The sequence below is a fragment of the Kryptolebias marmoratus genome, linkage group LG16 (assembly GCF_001649575.2).
Source record: "Kryptolebias marmoratus isolate JLee-2015 linkage group LG16, ASM164957v2, whole genome shotgun sequence".
NCBI classification, from domain to species: Eukaryota; Metazoa; Chordata; class Actinopteri; order Cyprinodontiformes; family Rivulidae; genus Kryptolebias; species Kryptolebias marmoratus.
In genome coordinates this window covers 21,753,194-21,773,915 of record NC_051445.1, presented here as the reverse complement: position 1 = coordinate 21,773,915, position 20,722 = coordinate 21,753,194, and the positions used below count along the sequence as shown (strand labels likewise).

General features: G+C 44.4%; 1 protein-coding gene across 4 annotated transcripts in view; it reads right to left on the bottom strand.

The window, feature by feature from the left end:
- The window catches only part of LOC108232242 (zinc finger protein 236), a 79,523-nt gene extending 60,086 nt beyond the window's left edge, over nucleotides 1–19,437 (bottom strand). For 3 of the 4 annotated variants that reach the window (XM_017409872.3, XM_037980276.1, XM_037980277.1), the window contains exons 1-8: nucleotides 19,317–19,437; nucleotides 17,061–17,167; nucleotides 15,415–15,579; nucleotides 15,160–15,338; nucleotides 12,598–12,728; nucleotides 9,342–9,514; nucleotides 2,880–3,002; nucleotides 48–221 (exon numbers count right to left, since the gene is read on the bottom strand). In XM_017409872.3, coding sequence (XP_017265361.1) covers nucleotides 48–221; nucleotides 2,880–3,002; nucleotides 9,342–9,514; nucleotides 12,598–12,728; nucleotides 15,160–15,338; nucleotides 15,415–15,579; nucleotides 17,061–17,167; nucleotides 19,317–19,368 — 1,104 coding nt within the window. In that variant the 5' untranslated portion in view covers nucleotides 19,369–19,437. Of the gene's footprint in view, nucleotides 1–47; nucleotides 222–2,879; nucleotides 3,003–9,341; nucleotides 9,515–12,597; nucleotides 12,729–15,159; nucleotides 15,339–15,414; nucleotides 15,580–17,060; nucleotides 17,168–18,687; nucleotides 19,097–19,316 lie in introns of those variants that run through there. The other variant, XM_037980278.1, reaches the window with a different exon arrangement.
- Nucleotides 19,438–20,722: the final 1,285 nt, after the last annotated feature.

The following is a 20,722-nucleotide window of genomic DNA, read 5'->3' as shown; positions in this document are numbered from 1 at the left end:
TTTTTTTTTTTTCCTACGATCATGATTTTAAGTGTGTTTTGACTCACCTGCAGGATGTCCTGGTTGATGGCGGTTTCCATGGCGATCGCCGGCTCTGGAGGCTGAGGCTGGGCCGCCTCCCCACTGACCTGCTCCGACAGCTCCAGAAGCTGCTGGATGACGTCCGTCACCCCCTCGCCGCCCTCGGACACCCCCGCAGCCTGACCTGTCACCTCAGCCTCCTACAGTCCGAGGGACCGGGGGGGGGAGTGAATGGAACGCAACAAAAAAAAAAAAAAGATGAGCGTTGTGACAAAAGGAGCAGGGGAGGCCAGAATTTGATGGCTGACTAAGTTTTATTAGGGACTCTGCGGAGCATAAAATGAGCTGAGGGGCGAGTATTACTGAACAGAATGCCAATGCCTGGCTGGGACTACATCACCGACACTCGAATGACAGAATAAACACACAAACAATCATTACGTTTACAAATGCTAATTTCATTGCTGTATGAATATGTGGGAGATCATTTAAAATCCCTAAATTACAAACGCACAAAGGTTTTAATATTCTAACAGTGCCTAACTAGTTGTAACAAGACACTACCATAATAATGGTGGTCCGATGGGTAGAAGATTAATAAGATCAAAGCTGTTATTTAGTCTAGATTTGCTTTTTTTCAGCCACTCTGCCACAGCGGATAAAAAGCCTCCATCTCACCCGAACTCGGCATCTTCCTCTGTGACGCCAGCGTTCTGCATATTCGGGCTGGGCGATGGATCGTTAGATGGGCCACTGATGGTTGGTGATAAATACCATCAACAGTAAATAAAAGGGTCCCTTTTTTATTAATATTATAGAGGAGCAGCAGACCAGGCAAACCCTGGTTCTCCATGCAACTGTGGAAGTAGGCTATTCAGGGCTAAAATAAATACAAAGCTACTGATTTGGTTTGAAACCAAAATTTTGACAAGAAATCCACCAGATCTGCGCAGCCCGCTGCGGGCAGCTTCGTCACGCTGACAGCGGGCCGCGTGCTCACCGTCAAACACGAGGTCTTTATTGTCACAACACCACAAGATTTCTGAAAACTGGAACCTGCGGGACGGCATCTTGAAACGATTTATTTTTCCATTTTTATTTGACCATTGTTGTTAGCTCAGTTGGAAAGCTTGACTGACGTTGCTTCATTGTTTTCTACAAATATCTCAACGCAGAAGTGAATAACGACATTTAAGTAAGAGAAACAAAAGCACCGCCGACGGCGGTCAGTCCTGAACACACGTGAGGAGAGACAAGGTTTCCACAAAGGGGTCGCCTGTGACCTTGACCTTTCACCCCGAGACCTTGAAATCAAAAGGGATCAGCCCTGACACACGAGGTGTCCAGCTGTGCGGTTTGACATTTCATCAACTTAAGAGTTTGGAGAAGAAACCGTCCACAGACAGGCGGCGCCGTGACATGATACGTCTCGTCTTTGATGATCGAACGCCGCTGCATGAAGCCTTTCCGTCAAGCAAAGCGTCGGGCACCAAACCAAACTGAGGGACGGGGGCTCCACGGCACAGCTGACCCGGTAATGTGAATTAAACAAGAACATTTGTTTAATCAGATGGGTAGTCTGTGCTCGGCAGCTTTTAACAGCCTGGCCAACAGTGCTGATTGTATTTAAAAAAAAAAGAAAGAAAAGCCACTGTGGTTCATCACGGAGCTGATTATCTCCACCATCTGATCTGGGAGGGAAAACTCTCTGAGCTGTGGTGCAGTTTTATTTTATCTGGTTGTTCTGAAAAGCTGTTTGGCTGCTGTCTGGTAATTGTCCTTTAAATCAGGCAATCGATGAGCACACATTACCCAAGGCAAAGCAGAGTTATTTATTATGTTTGCACTTAAATTTTACATCTTGGTTGATCTGAAATTGACACCAGAGTCCATATTCTTCATTTAGAGCCATTAAAACATAGTTTTAAACAAAAACAGAGGTAATTATTGTAACTATTGGTCCTTTTTTTTCTTGGTTCTTTACCTCCACAGCTGCCTACCTGCCTATTGGAAGAGGTTGGTTGCAAACAATCAGGGTGAATTACAGAGTGCTCAGGTTTGTATTTGAATTGTGCATTTGCCATTCAGGATCATAAAGAAGTCTACGGTATGATTCACATGAACCGTAAGACTGATGTGATCGTTATAAGTGAAAAATCACCGAAATGTCAATCAAAGGGACTTTAAAGTGAATTCAGAAACAAATCAATTTGGCACGGGAATGCAGTTTGTAAAAGAAAATTGTTGTTGCAATCTCAATGCATGCAATATTGAACCGCTATAATTCGGGAGGTGCGGTTTCCAATGATTTGACCAATCAGACGGACTCCCTCTGATGAGGGCCTTCCCCTTGAGACGGTGGAGGCCAAAATGCCGAAACAAACGAAAGGTTTTGTGAAAGATGAAAACGCGGGGTGCATCGCAGCTGATATTGTCCCCACGGTACGCGGCGATTTTCGCCAACGCATGTTTTTCTAAAACTACGCACCCCTAATTTGAAATTTGACACACACAAAAAAATTAAAACGTCTATTTGTCTGCGGTTCGAAAAGAAACAGAATTAAATAGTTTTTCTTTACTTATTTCTTTTTCTTTAAAGACCAACATATAAAAAAAATGAGCAGAAATGTTATTTTTTTCCCCAAGTAAGCAAAATTCAAGCCGAAAAACTTCAAAGTATTAGCAGCACAGCTTGAAAAGCATTAGTAATTCTCTTCAAAACTAAAATCGCAGCCAAGAACTCAGGTGTGTCTTCTTTCTTTCAAAGTGTCAATAAGATAGAAGCACTTGAATATTCTCAAAGCAGAGAAGGTGTGAAATGGGTTTGTTGTTTTTTTTGGCTCAAACTGCTCTCTTACCGGATTGCTGGAGGGCACCTCGATGACGGAGATGTGCATCTTGCTGATGTGGGCGTTCAGACTCCCCAGCTTCTTAAACACGCAGCTGCAGTCCATGCACGGGAACAGAGGCACGCCTTTGGTCTGTCAGAGAGCACAGACCGACACAGATCACCACCGGCCGCAGAGCACGTGTTTTACACCGGCGGCTCCTCTACATTTCAGGAGGAACCGTGTGACTGCAGCCGCCGCTGTAAAACCCCAGAAGGGACAGATGAATGGGAAATGGCTATGGGCTTATGGAAGAAGGGATGAAACGAGAAACCACATCCGACACCTGACATCTATACCTAAACTGATCGGGAGTGGTGGATTTGGAGGGAAGTCTATCGAGAAGAAACACTTTAGAAAAAGAAAGGATTGATTTATGTGAGAGGCACACCACTGATGATGGGGAAACGTGTGCAGCCGGGAAAGTTTGCAGATGTTCGCGCTCTGGAGGCCAAACAGAGGCGTCTGGCCTGTTTGTCGAGGCATCAGAGCGCAAAGAGACTCGGTAGGAGATTACTGCCTCCACGGTCGGTTTGTGGCACCGGGATGTGGTGAGTGTGCTTAAATGTAAAAAAAAAAAAAACCAAACAAACTCGATGGTGAGGAACGGGTGAAGGAAGGAGGACTGTTATTCACCTGTAGTGGGGAAAAGAAGGATATGAATGGTATTAATTTGGGGCTTAAATGACTTATCTGAACCTTTCTGTTTCCCCGAGTGGACGGGTTATACAACATACAGCTTCAATGATTTTTTTTCAAAACAAGAAGTGGGTTCAGAAGGTTGACTTCACCGTGGATTTTCTCTAATTCAAACAGGGAGTTACTCCTGTGTTGTGTGCAAGTCGTTGCAGTAAGGTGGGACAGGGTGGTTGGAAACCACGGACCTAAAACACCTAAAACACCTCCCTGACCCTCAGAAATCCCCTCCGTGCAGTTCGGACTCAGTGGGTCAGCTGTACAGCCAATAACCTGTTTACATGAGCGGAGAACAGGCAGTGTTCCCAGCGTCGCCGAGCACTAACGCTGACACAGAGTGAACTGGAAATACATCAACATAATGGAGTTAATCTCTCTTAATGATGCGCTGACTAATGGGTCTGTTTTTTTGTTTTTTTTTTAAAAAAAAAGCACCTGAGCTACAATTTCAGATGCAAAACTAACACTCCTAAAAGCAACAGCAGCCATTTATCAAATGCTAACAGAGAAGGGAGGAAAAGCACTCTTATGAGCTCTCTGTTTGCATCTGCCTGAGAACACAGAGGACTAACAACACCTGAATTCAATTTGTCAATTAGGCCGGCTAAAGCGCCAGAACAGGCTCTGTCTGCGGCAGGAGAGCTGGCAGCGCGCTTGTGAAAATTAGACGCGTCGTTCAAATGGTCCTGCTTTTCTGCCGTTCGAAAAACGATTCCCTCACCCCGCGCCATTACCAGCTTTATTACGGAACGCACGACTGTGACGGAAACACGAGGGGGAGAGAGAGAGAGTTCGACGAGAGCATATTCACAGAACTGAATTCACCAACTCGGCCACAAAGAAAACGACTGGAAACGTTTTTGTTTGAGGTGGGAAAAAAAAATAAGAGAGGGGGAACAGAGCAATATCGTTCCTTAAATAATAAACTCCAACCTGACTGCTAAGAGATTTAAACTTATTCAGTAAACCAGAACCAAATAATTGAATAAAATGATCAGGTAATATACAAAAAAATGTAATGAAGTTTAACTGAGAGTATCTCAACCTGGAGACTTGAACAGCGTGTCATCATTTTGAGATATTAACTACCGTTTTTTCCGCACTATAGGGCCCACTGGATTATAAGACACACTGTCAATGAAGGGTCCATTTTCGAACTTGGCACCGTGCGCCATTCAAAATGGCCGATTTTGGTGCTCTAGCGGAGCTGGTTCGCCTGCATCAGCATTTATATGATCCCTCTATGAGAGATCACAAAGATAATCAAACGGGTCAAAACTCACGGAAGGATACTGCACCGACGTAAGCGTCAAGTATAAACGCCTCCACCGCTCGCTCAGGTCCGTGCACAGAGCCGTGCGCGACTATAACTGAGCCTTAATGCTGTAAGGGGTGCAGCTTTGTAGTTTAACTAAAGTCGTACTAAAACATCACAACTTCTTACATATATAAGTTCCTCCGGATTATAAGACACACTGTCGTTTTTTAAAGAAAATAAAAGGCTTTTAAGTGCGCCTTATAGTCAGGAAAATACGGTATTTATTGTATTTCTGCTGATGCAGTTGTGTAAAGGGATATCACATCTGTGTCAGGAGTCTATTGTAGCATTTAGGACGTTTAATGTGAAAAGAAATAAACTATTTTCCTCAAGGGTTCAGTGTCAGAAAAATGGCACCTATTTCAATTTGTACATGAATCGTCAACATATTCAAAAGGTTTCATAAGTCAGATATCTTGGTTTTGTTCTGGACTCTCCTTTAAAATGAGAGTCAGACGGTAAGCAGAGTAGCAAAAGCTAACATGCCTACATACGGGTTAATTAGAGATTTCCTGCTGCCAACCCTTTTATGCACTCAGTGATTTCCTCTCCTTTAAGTTATCCTGTAACCTCTTGGTCTCGGCAGCTGCAGCCACCGAGCCTCCAAGATGATGCTCTAATCAGAGTGGTTAAGGTTCTGGACAAAAAAAACCCTCATCAGATCAAATCACTGGCTTTTAACTCAAGACACTAAATATGATGAATTCTGAATGTTTTGTCAGATTTTCTAATCTCGCACCTACTGTTAAAAGCTTACACAGACAAGCTTCCCACGTGCTCAGTAACTTCCTGGTTCTCCTCGGATCAGCGGGCTCAGTTTTGGGAAAAGGCCCATCTGGGGGCGTGCGTGGCACATTAACCCAGGCGATAAATGTTACAGTGTATCGTATTTGTTAATACCCTCTACAAATAAACAGGAAATGAAATAGGCACTTAATCTTTGACTACTCAAACCTAAGATTTCTACAATTAATTCCTTAAGTATGACGTTCTTTTTAAGCCTGGAATCTAATGAGTTTATCCTTTCATTTTGGAGCAGCGGAAATGGATGCGGAGGTTAACGATGCGCGTCCGAGTGTGTTCAACTCGTTAGTGCTTTTCCAACTGCAGCGTCTAAACAAAACAACAGCAAAAAAAAAAAAAAAAGAACAAAGAAGAAGTCCTGTTAGCAAACTGTTTTAAAATCATAACATTAAAAAAAAAAGGAGCGGTCCATCACTGAGTAGAGTCAACATAATGGTAATTGTAGGGACGTCCAGAAGTCAGCATGAAGTGATGAGGATCACTTTATTTTGGATTTGAATTTTACAGCTATACCAACCATATCATATCATTAAAAAAAACATGCAATTTTTAAGATCTGCCTCACAAAGTCTGAATACTTTGATAATACTGTTATTTTTAGGATGCAGGTACGTTGTTTCAAACTGATCTGACGCTCGTCAAGTCGATGAAAACGGCCTGAGAAAGACTGAGAACAAACGATCGAGAAGCTGTCAGCACTGCTCTACGAGTCTGACAGGGGAGAGATCCGACTCGGCAGCAACGGCTGACGGCATTAATGATGGGGCCGAACTTAAAAAAGCTTAACCTACGCTCTCAGGCAAAAACTGCAGTCCATGAGAAAGGATTCAGTGACAGAAGCAGTGTAGCAATAAGAAGAAAAAGGAACACAGAGAGAGAAAAAAGTAAGGAAATTTGTGTTTGGTTGTTTTTTTTTTTTCTTTTTTGTAAATAAGCTTTTTGGTAATACATCTTATACCGCCGGAAAGTCTGTTTATTTCTGTTTAAATGGAGCCAAATTTGTAAGGAAAAGGCGTTTATGGGCTGAGCATGTGGCCAAGTCCTCTGTGCCAAACAGCTCATTCTGCTGTCGACTCTTGTCTGACGTGGGCTATTGGATTGGATGGTTCAGGTTTTAAGCAACAAGACGTACTGGCAGTTTAACAATTTATTCATTTAACAAACAGGGGGCTCGGTAGCATGTGGAAGAACCACACACAGCCAATAGAGCCTGGCACCTCCCACCTCGTGCTGCTCCCACACCGCTGTGGGGCGGCATCCCATTCTTCAACCAGCATTTGCGTTAAGGCAGCCGCTGGTGGTCACTTCAGAATGAATGCCAGCGATACAACATTTAATGCCAAGAGTTATAGTTACAACAAAGAAACAATCGACCAAATACAAGTTTCCTTACTTTTTGAGATAAGTTTAGATTCAAGGTTTCCGCCAACAGTCTGTGGAATAAACAGTGACGTATAAAAAAGCTTCTGCCATAATTTATTAAACCCTAAATGTATCAGCGTTATTTGTACAAAGTCACATACACTACCTGGCCAAAAAAAAAAAAAGGTTACACACTCTAATATTTCGTTGGACCGCCTTTAGCTTTAATTACGGAACACATTCGCTGAGACATTGTTTTGATAAGATTCTGTAATGTCTCAAGATTTATTTCCATCCAGTGTCGCATTAATTTTTCATCAAGATCTTGCATTGATGATGGTCGAGTCTGACCGCTGCGCAAAGCCTTCTCCAGCACATCCCACAGATTCTCAATGGGGTTAAGGTCTGGACTCTGTGGTGGCCAATCCATGTGTGAAAATGATGCTGTTGCTGAACCCGTCCCCTATATCCTTCCAGTTTCTAATAATGCGTCGGACAGTTCTTAACCCAATTTTAGTAGCTTCTGAGTTCTCCTTAGACGTTTTCTCTGCTTGATGCATGCCAATGATTTGACCCTTCTCAAACAGACTGACATCTTTTCCACGACCACAGGATGTGTCTTTTGACGTGGTTGTTTAAGAAATGAGAAGCAGCTCATTGCACCAGTTGGGGTTAAATAACTTGTTGCCAGCTGAAACATAATCGCCCATGCAGTAATTATCCAATAGGAGGCTCGTACCTATTGTGGCGACTGTTTTTAGGCCATGCTACTGCCTCTCTTCAAAGTCAAGTCAGTGAGCAGCAGACAGGATCGGCTCACCTGTAACTCACCTGAAGCTCATTACAGAAGCATCAGCTTCTATAGATTCAAAAATACTTCCGTTTTAAAATGACTGACTCTTTATACTCTGTGCAGCTGAGCTCATTTTGAGTAGCTATTAATATGTTTTTAGGACTGAGTCTGAAATAATAAAATTAGGGACAAATGTCTGATTTTTCAAGGTGTTACATAATGAATTTTATGTAGAATTTTCTGATTATCACTGAAAAATGATTTGTGTGTTAATAAGAAGAGGACGGAACACACGGAGATGCATTTTTAGATGAGGTTAGCCAAGATTCACGGCTTTATGAAGTACATGTCACCATTACTGCAACTTTTACCTGCGAGCATTAAAAACATTCATGAAAACGAGGCTCAGACGCACTCGGAAAGCAACCCTTTTATACGGTTCGCTGAAAAGGTCTGTGCCTCTTCCTCGAGCGTCTAACTTTGGCGTTATTTTTCCAAAGTTCTTGCCACATGCATAAACAAAACGGTGAACTAAATTAGCATGGGCCTCAGTGTGCAGAGACACTGAAATACCTTTTAGAGGCTGTAACCATTTAGATAAAAACGTGCTGTTTGCGGTCACGGTTGCGTGCGCGTAAATGGCGGACCCAGCGCACCTCCTCTGATGGAGACCATTGTGGTGCTCTACAATTAGGCTGACAGGGAGCTGACCCAGTTCGGGCTGCGAACGCATTATTGAAGGCGGCCATCGCTGTGGAGACAGCGGCACCGATAACAACCCCCCACCATTAGCGGGCTTAGCTTACAAACGCTCGACTTTCTGCCGCTTCTTTTAATTTACTTTGTTATTTTTCCCCCCTTGGAGGCACCTTGGACACAGGCTGATGTATTAGACCCGTTTCCTGACTTCTCAATGTCATCGTTAGAGGCTGAAGGTGGGGTGACAGCAGGTCGGACCAACCAGGAGAGCTCCTAAATGTTGGCAGGTGTCACATGATTACAATGGAGGAAAAAAAATAAAAATGAGAAAGAAAGGCAGCAGAAGTTTGCTTCATTTCCTGTGTTTGAGGCAAACATGACAAAGTGCCACAGTAATAAGCTGTGTGCTTGAAGGCTGGCAGCTGTGTGTGTGTGCGTGTGTGTAGCAGGTGTGAGAGGGAATTCTTGGAAATAGAACTTGAATTACCATCTTGCAGCCGCGCTGCAGCTTCCATCAGTCTCCTTTTCTGTTATTGAGCCCTAACAAAGGCCAGAGAGAGGAGCTGACCTTTGACCCCTTTGAACAAACGGACCTTTGACCTGTGAACTCGAATCGGTTCACCTTTAAGCGCAAGGGAATATTTGCTTGACACCCTCTGCAGTTATCCACAGAACAGGAAGTCGGTTTAGAGGCAGAGGTAGACAGTTACGGACCCAGATGAACAGCAGCAGAGGCGGGATCGAGCCGCGGCGCCGTTACCTCCGAATGAACCCTCTGAACGTGGGAGTGCAGGTTCCCCTTCTGGGAGAAGGACGCCGGGCAGAACATGCAGAGGTGAGGCTTCTCTCCCGTGTGTTTCACCATGTGGGTCTGCAGCACCACCTTCTGGTTGAAGGCCTTGTTGCAGTGGGTGCACTTGTAGGGCCTTTCGCCTGAAGCAAAACAGGGAAGGGGCAGTTAGAACCTCGAAGGAACGTGTGGCGCCCGCCGACTTTTTAAAGCACTACCCATTTTTGGTCGAACCTTTGAAATGATGTTTCAGGTGACCTGCAGTGTAATGTTGCAAGAGACTCTAAGCTGCTACTACACCAACGTTTGGCTCAATATCTGGAAAATGACCAGAGTTGTACCCATTTCAGAGCTGGCTACGATCGAGTAGCTGAAGTGGCCATCTTAAACTGGGCTGCCTCCAAAAGTTAATGACTTAAACAAGGCCATACAGTGATTGGTTTTTGAGAAATTTTACGAACGTTTATCCAGCGGTTCATGAGATATTTCGCTAACAGACAAACAGAGTTGAATCCAGTCGTTGATGGCTAAACTTGTGAGCACAAATATCACACAGTGAGTAAGTAGTGCTCGGGGTATGTGTCGGGGATGATGCCAAGGTACTACCAGAAATTTCAGCTCAATATTTGTAAAACTGGCTGAGTTACAGCCATTTTTGTGTTTCCTAAAGTCAGCTGACTGAGGCGGCCATCTTGAATTGGGCCGACTCCAAAGTTAATCAGCTGTAGATGTACATTCACTGATTACTTTCTTAAAGGTTTAGTAAATTCTGCCTTTAAAGGTGGTTAGGGGTAGATTAAAGGAAAAAACTGGGCATAAAGAGGAAACGTAGAACCGGACTCTGTGTGTGTGTGTGTGTGTGTGTGTGTGTGTGTGTGTGTTTGTGTTTACGCGAGAGTACGCAGTCTCTCGAAGGACTCCTGACCTTGCACGCTCCGAGGCTGATTGAGATTCAAATCACAGCGGAATCGGCGTCATCAGCCATTAGTCATGCAGCCAGCGAGCCAAGCGAACCAATTAACACGTGGATGATGTGCGATCAACATGTGGATGAAAGCCGACTGGCAGCGTCAGCCTCGACCCGCGCAGCTGAACCATCTCGCAGCAACACGGGAGCGTTAGAATTTAAAATAAATAAATAAATAAAAAGGGGGGGGCTCATAGAGATTCTCCCCACACCACCTCCCTGCATGACGGGTGACAGATAGGGAGGCAAACTGCTCGGCAGGAAGGCGACGTTTTGTCACTTTTTTTTTGTTTTTTGATGAAGGGGGAAGTCTATGACAGACAGACAGATGCGAGACTTGACCTACGGCGTGTTTCAGAAAAAAAAGGGGGTTTAAAACACGACGTCAAACTGGCGCACGGCCTGCTTGTGTCGCCATCGCTCACACCGCACCTGTAAAGGCTTCCGGCGCGCTCGCGGCCAGCTGTTACGACTTGGTGTCGGCGTCTGAAACGCTCCGTGCAGACGCCGGACAAACATCCGATCCAAAGTTCACACACTTGGCTGATCAGGCAGCACATTCAGAGAACGGGTAAAAATGTGACACCCACGCAAAGTTCACAGAGTTAGCGTGCTTTCTTTGCCCGATCTTTTGCCGACCGACCTCAAACAGATAAATATATTTAAACGCCAGCCACCAAAAGGCAAAAAGGCGGGTGATAATGTTTTTGCCTGTGTCTGCGTGTGAGGGGGTGACTTCATTTGTATCTCTGTTAGCAAAATATGGATGTGGATGAACCTGAATGGAGCTCTCAGAAAGCAACAACTGAATTCAACCTGATTCAAGCGACAGCAGCGACTTTAACAAACACAAAGTCGGTGAATTCGACAGGTACTGAGGTCAAATCTGGGATGGTAGTAGCTGAGGGTCATCCCCAACACATACTCTGAGCGCTGACAGATCGCACGAGGTTTTGCGGTATCTCTTGAGATCGCGCATGACGTCATTTTTTTTTTTTTTTTTTTTTGCGACTTGACCAAAACGTCTCTGACTGGTTCACAGGGTTTGACCAACAGGGCGACAGCAGAACTCTCGTCACGTCTCAACACCAGATGATCCGGGGTTTCAAACTGCCGGCACGAAAGGCGTCAAATGGCACGAAAATATCTGTACTCACCGACAACAAGCACACCTTCGGAACCACTGGTAATGATGTTAACAACCCACTGAAACCCGATAAGGTAAACATGCTTGTTTTCCTGTCAAATCATTTATAAACTCTTTCTGGAAGGAACAGTTTCCCTTTATCTTCTTGTTCTGATTCTGAGACGTTGTAGTTTTTAGAAATATTCAGTCATTTATTTATTTTGTATATGCACCAAATCACTCAGACTAAAAACAGCAGCAAAGGTTTTTTTTTTTATGAAAGTGCACATATTCTCTGCTGGAAGAGCTCATTTTTACTGTTTAGTTTTTGTTGAATTTTATATTTGTCGTTTCACACTTAGCCATGTTTGTAAGACAAACACTGGAACTGTAAGTTCTTATACTGGTTTAAAAAAAGCCCGTCTCTGTTTCCCTTCCCACCACTGTGGTTATTAAATAAATTTGTCCAATCGCCCGACCTTATTGGGCGATATGCAACCTGAAACGCTGATTAATTGAATTATTTCTGTTAAAGGAAACGTTTGGCCATGCTGAAGTGGGGTTCTGTGGAAACGTTACGAACAATGAACATCTCCCCCGTTGTAGACAGCTCGGGTTGGAAAACCTATTTGCTGCTTTAACAAACCCTGTTTGAAAAACCTCTAAATCACCACCAATTTTACATGACAAGGCTTTTTTTGACACAAAACATTATGGGTAAACGGTAGCAGCAGCACCTAGCTGTAGCACTTCCGATACAGGAACATCATAATGCTTTTGTTAAAACCATGCAACGTGAAACTGACTAAAAGTGTATAAAATAAAGTTTGTCTGAAGCATTATGAAGTTTTGAAGATTGGAGTCGTTCTAAGACGGGAAAAGATACTTTAGAAGTAAACTGGTCACACTAGCCGTTAGCTCATCAGCTCTGGTAGACCTCACTAAGGTTGTTCACAGAGTTATCTACAGCAGGTGCTTTGCACAGAACCCCACTGCAATAGATCTAAATGATCTCCTTTTCAACAATGCAAAGGAAAGGACACACAATTCGATTAAAAACCCACGAAACGTACATGATTCTGACACAACCAACCCGTTCTGTTACAGGAACTTCTTCCTGTGAACGTGAGTACCTGTGTGTATCCGAATGTGTCTGACCAGCTGGCTGGGCTTTTTGAAGGCCTTCCCACAGTGATGGCAGCTGTTTGTGAAGCCACTGCGATCGATGGTTTTCTTGTAGTTCCTGGAACTATTGGATGGCGCCCTGTGAAGGAAACAAGAACAAACAGTGCTTATTGGTTAGCTGAAGAGTTTGTTCACAAGGAAAAAACAAAAAAAATCCTCATTATCGCGATGCAGATGAGCTCACTGAGGCTCTGTTTACACAAGAATGATCCCCGGAAACCTTAGCAGGTTTTTTTCACTGTTTATTGAGGCGAATCAACAAGATTAAAACGTGTTTACATGTGCTCAGGCAGGCAGGCGCTGTTGCTTTATAAGTATTGTATTTTGACTCAAACTATCAGATATGCTGAGTGAGGGGCACCTTCTCAGAAGGGGGAGGCTGTAAGATTAGTCGTGTGTTGCGATTGGTGAAAAAAGAGAAACTTGACCTCAACACTATGTTGTAAAAAGGGTAATTATTGCATATCTGGCAACACGGATGGGGCTGTCAATGGGATGCACATGCAGTCTGGAGCGTGTAAACAAATACACACGGACGTTTGTTTGGTTGGGTCACTGCTACGTGCTGAAAAGGCTGAGTAAGATAAACAGCACCCTGCCACCTCCTTTCATCGTTTATCTATTCGTGCTTCGAGAAGAGCAGCTACTCGACTGCAGCAGTCTGCGATGCGCATGCGTGATCTCGCACGGTGCGGCTTCCTGTGAAATGCATACGCTGGGATCTGAAACCCCCGAGGGCTGTTGTCGTGCACACGAACGGCTGAACCGCAGCAGAAAATCTACCACTTCGCTCAAACGCAGCGTCGAGTTAAACCGCCGCTGACATTACAGATTGCTACACTCCGATTAGTCGTTAGTATTTTATTTACAATCAAAACAACAGGTGTGTGTGGGAGGATAGATTCCACTTGTGTGACGTGAACTGCTTCTGTGCTCCAATTGTTTTGGCCGCCTTTAAGGCCTTTCCAGACTCCAGGAGAAGTCATGAAGTCGTCTCTCAGTCACGTGGTCGAGTGATGAAAATTGCATCGTTTTGTTCTCGCCATATTTGCAAATGCCAAACGGTGTGTACTGTCTCTGTCTGTTTAATAAGAGGAGCAGAAATCTGTGCGAGGACAGGAGAGCTGAGACGCCGGTGGGAAGAAACCAGTTTTAACGCTGCAGGAGGAGGGAGGAGCTTCCTGGGAGTTCTGATCCGAGCGTCTCGAGGACGATGAAAGGTGTGTGAGAAAACGAACGTCTCACAACTGACTTCTTGACTTCTTATGGAGTATGAGGGAGCCTTTACCTATTTTTTTTGTCCTAACACATGCTGAAGATTAGACTGGTTTATGTTTGCTTAATAAATACAAATCCGACAAAACAACTTCAGATGAAATCTCCATCTGTTAAACTCCTCCACTACAGTTCATTTAAGGTGAACCTCTGGCTCCACGAAGCACCAACTGCTCCAAGGACTTCCTTTGATTTTATCTTCAGCGTTGACGGCAGCGACAGGCCGCAGCAGGTCGAACACTTACACGCTAAACGCTCACAGAAAACTGCCTGAGAACGCATCTGTGGTCTCCTTGAGTTCTCAGGCCCTTTCAGAGCCAGCTCGTAGACGGACTTTCAGGGGATAACTACCACAATGGAGAGCTTCCCAAAGTCTACATACCTGCAAGGACTCTTCTTCTGATAAAAGGCTGAAGCAACAACAACAGCACAGCCAGCTGCAATTAAAGTCAAAACACTTTGCACTCACCGTTTTGCACAAATGCTCAATAAAGCCTGCTGTTTAACTCTTGGTCTATTATTATTTTCTAACAGCTGACAGGAATAACTGCTGCCTACCAGTGCTGATGTTATGATCATTTTTCCTCAGATATAACTACTGCCATTCTGTAGAGCACACTGGTAACTTGTTTAACTCTTAATACACATTAAATAACTGATTAATGTAATAAATGACTAACTGTGTTGAATGCCAAACAAATAAAACTAATTCGAGGTTATTAGGCTAACTGTGCTGCTAGGTGTTATTAAATAGTGGTAACTTTGGATAAAACAAGATGGTTCACATTAAAAAATACAAACTCTGGATTAATGCTGGATTAATCCATCATGCTTGCCACAATTGTGTGTGTGTGTGTGTGTTTTACTCCAATTTTCAACGCAATGCAATGCAACCATGAACGATTCTGAGTGGATTTAAAAGTGTCAAAACAATGGATTGATATTTAATGGTAACAACGCCATGTTGAGGAACACAACCCGGACAGTTTATGGCGATCGCCCAACAGAGAACCAAGAACAAGATGGCGGGCCGAGTTTTGGGCAGACTCTTTAGCCAAGTCATGAATGTTGATTCATCATTTAATGCGGCCATTCTCTCCACCAAGCAGTGCAGTGTGGGTATTTCAGTGTTTTGGTCTGAACCGTGTGGATGAATAAATAAATACATTCTGGAGCAGTGTACACGGGGCTTTGGCTCAGAACACCACAGCCCGTGTTTTAAACTTGTGGCTGACCTCATCTTGACGTGGCCCTTCCTGTGGTCTCGGAACTCGGCGAAGGTCTTGAGCTCCTTGCCGCAGCTCTTGCAGACGTAGACCCTGACGTCCGACAGCTCCTTCCGGTGCTCCTCCAGGTGCAGGGAGAGCTGGCTCTGGAGAATGAACTCGTCTCCGCACTCCGAGCAGATGAGGTTCTAAGGGGAATCCGGCCAAAGTTGATCAGACTTTTCTTTTTTATCCTCCCGAGCGAACGCTTCCCGTGAAACCTACCTCCTCCTTCTTGTGCAGCATGACGTGGGACTTGAGGCCCGCGATGCGGGAGAACCTTTTGTTGCAGACGGGGCAGGTGAAGTCACAGGTGGTGTGTGTGGACTTGTGCAGCGTGAGGTTGAACTCCACGTTGAACGTCTGCGGGCACTGGTCACAGCGGTGAGGCTGCAGCGAAGAGAAAAGGCACACGGCCGACAGCGTTATCAACGTTATATATCTCTCATGAGGTCGACGTGGTCCCAAAATTAATTTCCACTTCAATCAGAGGAAGCAGCTGGCTCCATTTACGGACTGCCTCGGAGTCCAGCGAAGGCTGAGGGCGAACTCACAGCCTTTTCATTAGAGTGGAAGTTCCTGAGACTCTTTAGTCTGGAGAGAAATCAAATAAAGACCCAGCCCTTGAAATTGAAATGGGCCAAATCTTTAGATTCACTGAAGGGAGACTGCATTTGATAATTGCCATTTTTCCACTAAAAAAAAAAACTAAAAAAAACCCATGAACGTTTCCTTCCTCTAACAGCGCTACGGAAAGCACCGAGTGAAGAACCTGTCTGTAAGTATCACCTGCCGCCAAAGGCAAGGGGCGATCATGTTTTCCCCCGGTGTTTTCCAGCCAATCAGAGCGATTCCTCAGCTTCAGCCCGCTGTGAGAACAGAAGTTAAACACAGGACTTTCTACTGTTGCCTGTTTAAGAACTGGGTTCATTTAGACAAGAGGACCGCAGAAACAGAATAATTAACTTACAGTATTTCAGTTTTTTTTCGGAGTCTGAAGGACATTTATTTTGAAAACTGACCGGATTCTCTCCACTCCGTCCGTCTCTGACTCACTCTAGACGTGTGTCAGAACGCTTATCTAGGTCACATGATCCGTTACCGCTAAAAACAAACCCACAAGCCGCAAAATGAGTAAAAAACAAACGTCTCTGGAAGCCCTAGATGGGACCGTTTCGTTACTGAGAAACAAGCACAGGGCTCCACTGATTCATCGTTACGGTGAGTTGTATTCTTTGAGCACTTTATATTTGTGGTGTCTCTTATTTTGAAGGCCGTGTTTAAACACAGAGAACATCAGGGGGAGGAGAGGCTGTTATTCATGTTGATAACGCAGCTAACAAAGCTGCGAGGACACGTTGGATTTACGCTTATTAAGTTTTAAGAAATACGCCCGTTTTCATGCCGCTCGTATCATTTTATTTTGCTGTATTTATCTGCCGCACCTTTAAAGGCCGGTCCATGAAAACACTGTTTGATAATGAACCGGTCCGTGGAGCTGAAAAGGTTGGGGACCGCTGCTTTAGACCCATTCTGATGATCAGTTTTTGACAATAAACTGGTAACCAGTAGACTGATTTTAAACACTCAAATTGTGTTGGATTTGTCTTGAAGAGATCTATGTAAGGGTATTAAAACATGTCGTGTTTGATGAGGTTATAAACATCAGGTGGCCTTGCTACTGAAACGTCTTCTCCATCCTCTTGAGCCCAAGGAAATGTCAGGGGGAGTTTCTCCTATTGTTACAAAACCACACACGCCTTCTGTTGGACTTCGCTGCAAAACGTCCTCCCTGATTAAGCCTTCAGCGCCCACAAAAGCTCAAATATAAGAGTCTCGTATTGGAGCTAAGGGGCCTGCGGTGGGCCTACCTTGTCGTTGAGCTCGTGCTCACGCAGGTGCTTCTGCAGCTTGCCCTCTTTGCTGAAGACCTGGGAGCAGATGGTGCACGTCTTCTCCTTGGCTCCATCGCTGAAACCTGGAAACAGGAGGGGGGGGTCAGCACTTACTGTTCAACCTCACCATGAAACGTGTCGTTTTTCCCTTCTAAAGAAAAACCGTATCCTATGTATTCATGGCAGACATTTTAACAGTGGTCTGGCTTTATTTATTTTATTATTCTGTCTCCCTCTCTCCGCTGACTGCTGGAGGCAGACGATAACATTTGTCCGTATTTGCGTGCCGCTCTGTCAGCAAAATATCTCGTGAACCATCACTGAATGCACATTAGCAGTTTGCCTGACTCGAGCCAACAAAAATGGCTCCAACTCGGTCGCCTCTACAGGTATCGACCTGACTCTTGGCGTGGTAGTAGCCGAGGATGATAGCCAACACCTACTCTGAGGGCGACACGATTCGGCTGAACCTTTGCGTAAAATGTCGACACCACCTACTGGCGTCGGCTCTGTCTGACTGTTACAGCTCGAGAACCGGTGGGCGGATTTCAACGAAACTTTCCAGAGATGATCCCAGGATGTGCCTCCACCACTGATTTTGGTTTGCAGGCAACCCAGTTCAAGATGGCCGCCACAGCCAACCGACCGTAGAAAATTCAGTCAGTTTTAGCGATACTGTGCTAACATTTGGTGTGGCTGCTTATGAGAGTCATTCACAGCACGGGCTCCAAGTGGAACTTTCTGCAGATCTTGGCTTTAAATTTCAGCATCGACTCTTGGAGTCACTCCTGTCTGCCTGTCTGTTAGTAAAATATCCCACGAACCACAGGACAGATTTTGATGAAACGTTCAGAGGGTAACCACCGAACATACGTCTACAGCTCTGGATCCACCTCCAGATGGCCGCCACAGCTAATCGACATTAACTGACACAAAAGATGGCGGTAACTCAAGTCAGTTTTCCAGACACCGAGCTCAAATCTGAGCCCTGAGCGGCGTGACATCTCTCAGTTATCACGCGCACAACGTTAATTTTAAGATTCGACGAAAACAGCTGAGACTGTCAATTTCTCCACAGAAGACGGTCTTTAATTTTAAAACTTTGGTGTTTTCCCTTTTTGTTTTATGGTCTAAAGGTGACAGAAATCACCTTTTTTGGGGGGGTATTATCACCTGAGTGAGTTATATGTTTGTATAAAAGGTTGAAATGCTTTCTGCTTAGTTGGGCAAATTGTTTTTAAATATTTAGATTTGCACCTTTTTTATTTAAATAAATGGGTGGAGGGGGGATGAGGAATAGTCTGGAAACAGACTTTTCTTTCTAAAATCTTATTTTCTTTCTCATACAAAAACTACTAAAAATTAAATCCCAGGCTTTTTAACCCTCACTTAGATTAAGTTGAGCCCTCAACAAAGTTTGTGTTCACCTTAATTTCCCAAATTTGTTCCCAAACTCCGAAGGCAAACCTCACCCCCTTGGTTTGCCTACTTGCAAACTACTAAACCATGTGTTCGTGTAGTTATAGTTTAAATCCTAAAACATGTCATTTTGCACCATGTGTCAGAGAGTTATTTGTTTGGGTATTCAACACCTGGGTCCTACCTTAGACACCATGCAGCAGGTTGGTTCTACTACTACATGTACTTATTCTTTAAAACTCGGGGGTTAGGGTGACTTCAGCTCTACCAACAAACTCCTGGCGACGTTGAAAAGCTAAAACATTTCGTATTGTGCATTAGAGAGGGCAAAATGTCTGCACCTGCCACCCGTGTTGTGACAGAAACGAGCACCTGGCTGGGGTAAAAAAAAAAAAAAAAGCCTCGCTCCCTCCGGACCAAAACAACAAAGGCAAAACAATTTTTAGCGTGCTAACCGCGAAGCTAGCGCTAGTTAGCACCGCCGAGCTAACAAGGAGTTCCTAATAAACACGTAACTCCGTCGAAAAGGCGACGGTTTGCTAACGGCGCGCGACGCCGGGGCTCCTCTCCTCGCGGACACCAATTTAGACTGGAAGCCAAAAAGAAGAGCCACCGAAACGTTATTAATATCATTCCGCCTCAATCACTCCCTCGCCGTACAAAGCCCACCCGTAATACTATATCCGGGGACTATATGCGCTACGTTCAAGTGTTAATAAATATGCTGCGGGAATGCTTCGCTAAATAACACCGTGCTTTTTGGATAGCCCATAATCTGTGTTATTTATCCCTTGCATTTTGGTACTTGTTTACCTGGCTTGTCCTCCCTGTCTAGGTTGAGTTTGCGAGGCCGGCCCCGCGGCATAGTTCCTGCACTCAGACGGGTGTGCTGTGAACGGCTGGGGCTTTTTTTTCCCCTCCCAAAATGGCGGCTCGGTCCGACTCGCAGCCAGCAGGGAGTCCATGAAGACGCTCGGCTCCGCGGACTGCAGAGACATCTACCGTCCGAGGCGCTGCACTTCCAGCTCCAAACTTCGAGCAGGGGAGAAACTTTGAGCCGTACTACAAATATTTTGTTTAAATTTTTTTTTTTTTTAATAAATTATCTCTCACAAAGAAAAGAGACAAACTGTGACAAAAAAACAAAACAAACAAGAACAGCTAATCCTCATATTATTAACCTATTAAAAAAGTAACAAAATTAATTAAATCAGAAATCCTACATTGCCTGTAGGGATATTTGATTAATCTTAAATTAAACATAAATTTATAGGAACTATTTGCACCCTAACATATTTTTAAAAAGACCAGTTTGAGCAATTTTCAGTCACACATTCAGTATTAAAATATAATTTACCCCACTAAATAATACGTGTTATACATCAGTATCATCAGGATTAAAATACATTTATTATACATATGTTTTAGCTCATAATGAGAACCATAAATTCATTAATTGGGATTTTTTTAAGAGTTTCAGATGTTTTTAATTGGGCTTCACTGCCCGATAAGACCAGCAGAGGGAGGCAGTGAGTCATGAATGGTTTGTAACTGGGATCTTGGAGATGCTTACAAACCAGACTGTTACTCTTCATGGCTCCTCAAAGGACGGGGTTGCGAATAACTCGGTGTCTCTGTCAGGCAAACATACCCCCCGTCCCTCTGTTCTGCGAGCTGCTGTGGCCGAGCCCTACACACGAGAAGAAGGTGAAGCTTCCAACGGGTTGTCAAGTCGTAAAAAAACAAAAGGGACCGACTGGGAGAAAAGTCACACAGGCAGAGGAAGAGAAGCCAGCTCCACGCCCCTGCTGACATGTGGAGCACTGGAGGTCTTACTGCGTCCAAACGAACTGTTCTGAACTTGGACGCGGAGCTCCACGTCAGAATGGTTGAAGTGTCCCTTTAACACAAGCAAAGTGCCACAGGATGACTGGCTGTAGGTCACGTTAAAGACGTCTAATCTGCTCGTCTCTGGCAGTTCATCATGTGGCGCTGCTCTGGGAGCAGCCCTTTCATCAGTCGCTCACAATGACAGGAAGTCAAGAACATTTATTTGCACACATATAAATAGACATGGGAGCGCTCGGGCACTAGAACTTTGTGTTAAAATGACAGAAGGACTCGGGGGGTTACATGTTGACGGGGACGAGCCCTGACTTGATGATAATTTGTGTTAGGGCTAAGTGACTGCAAACATGAGACTAATATGAGAGTTTTAC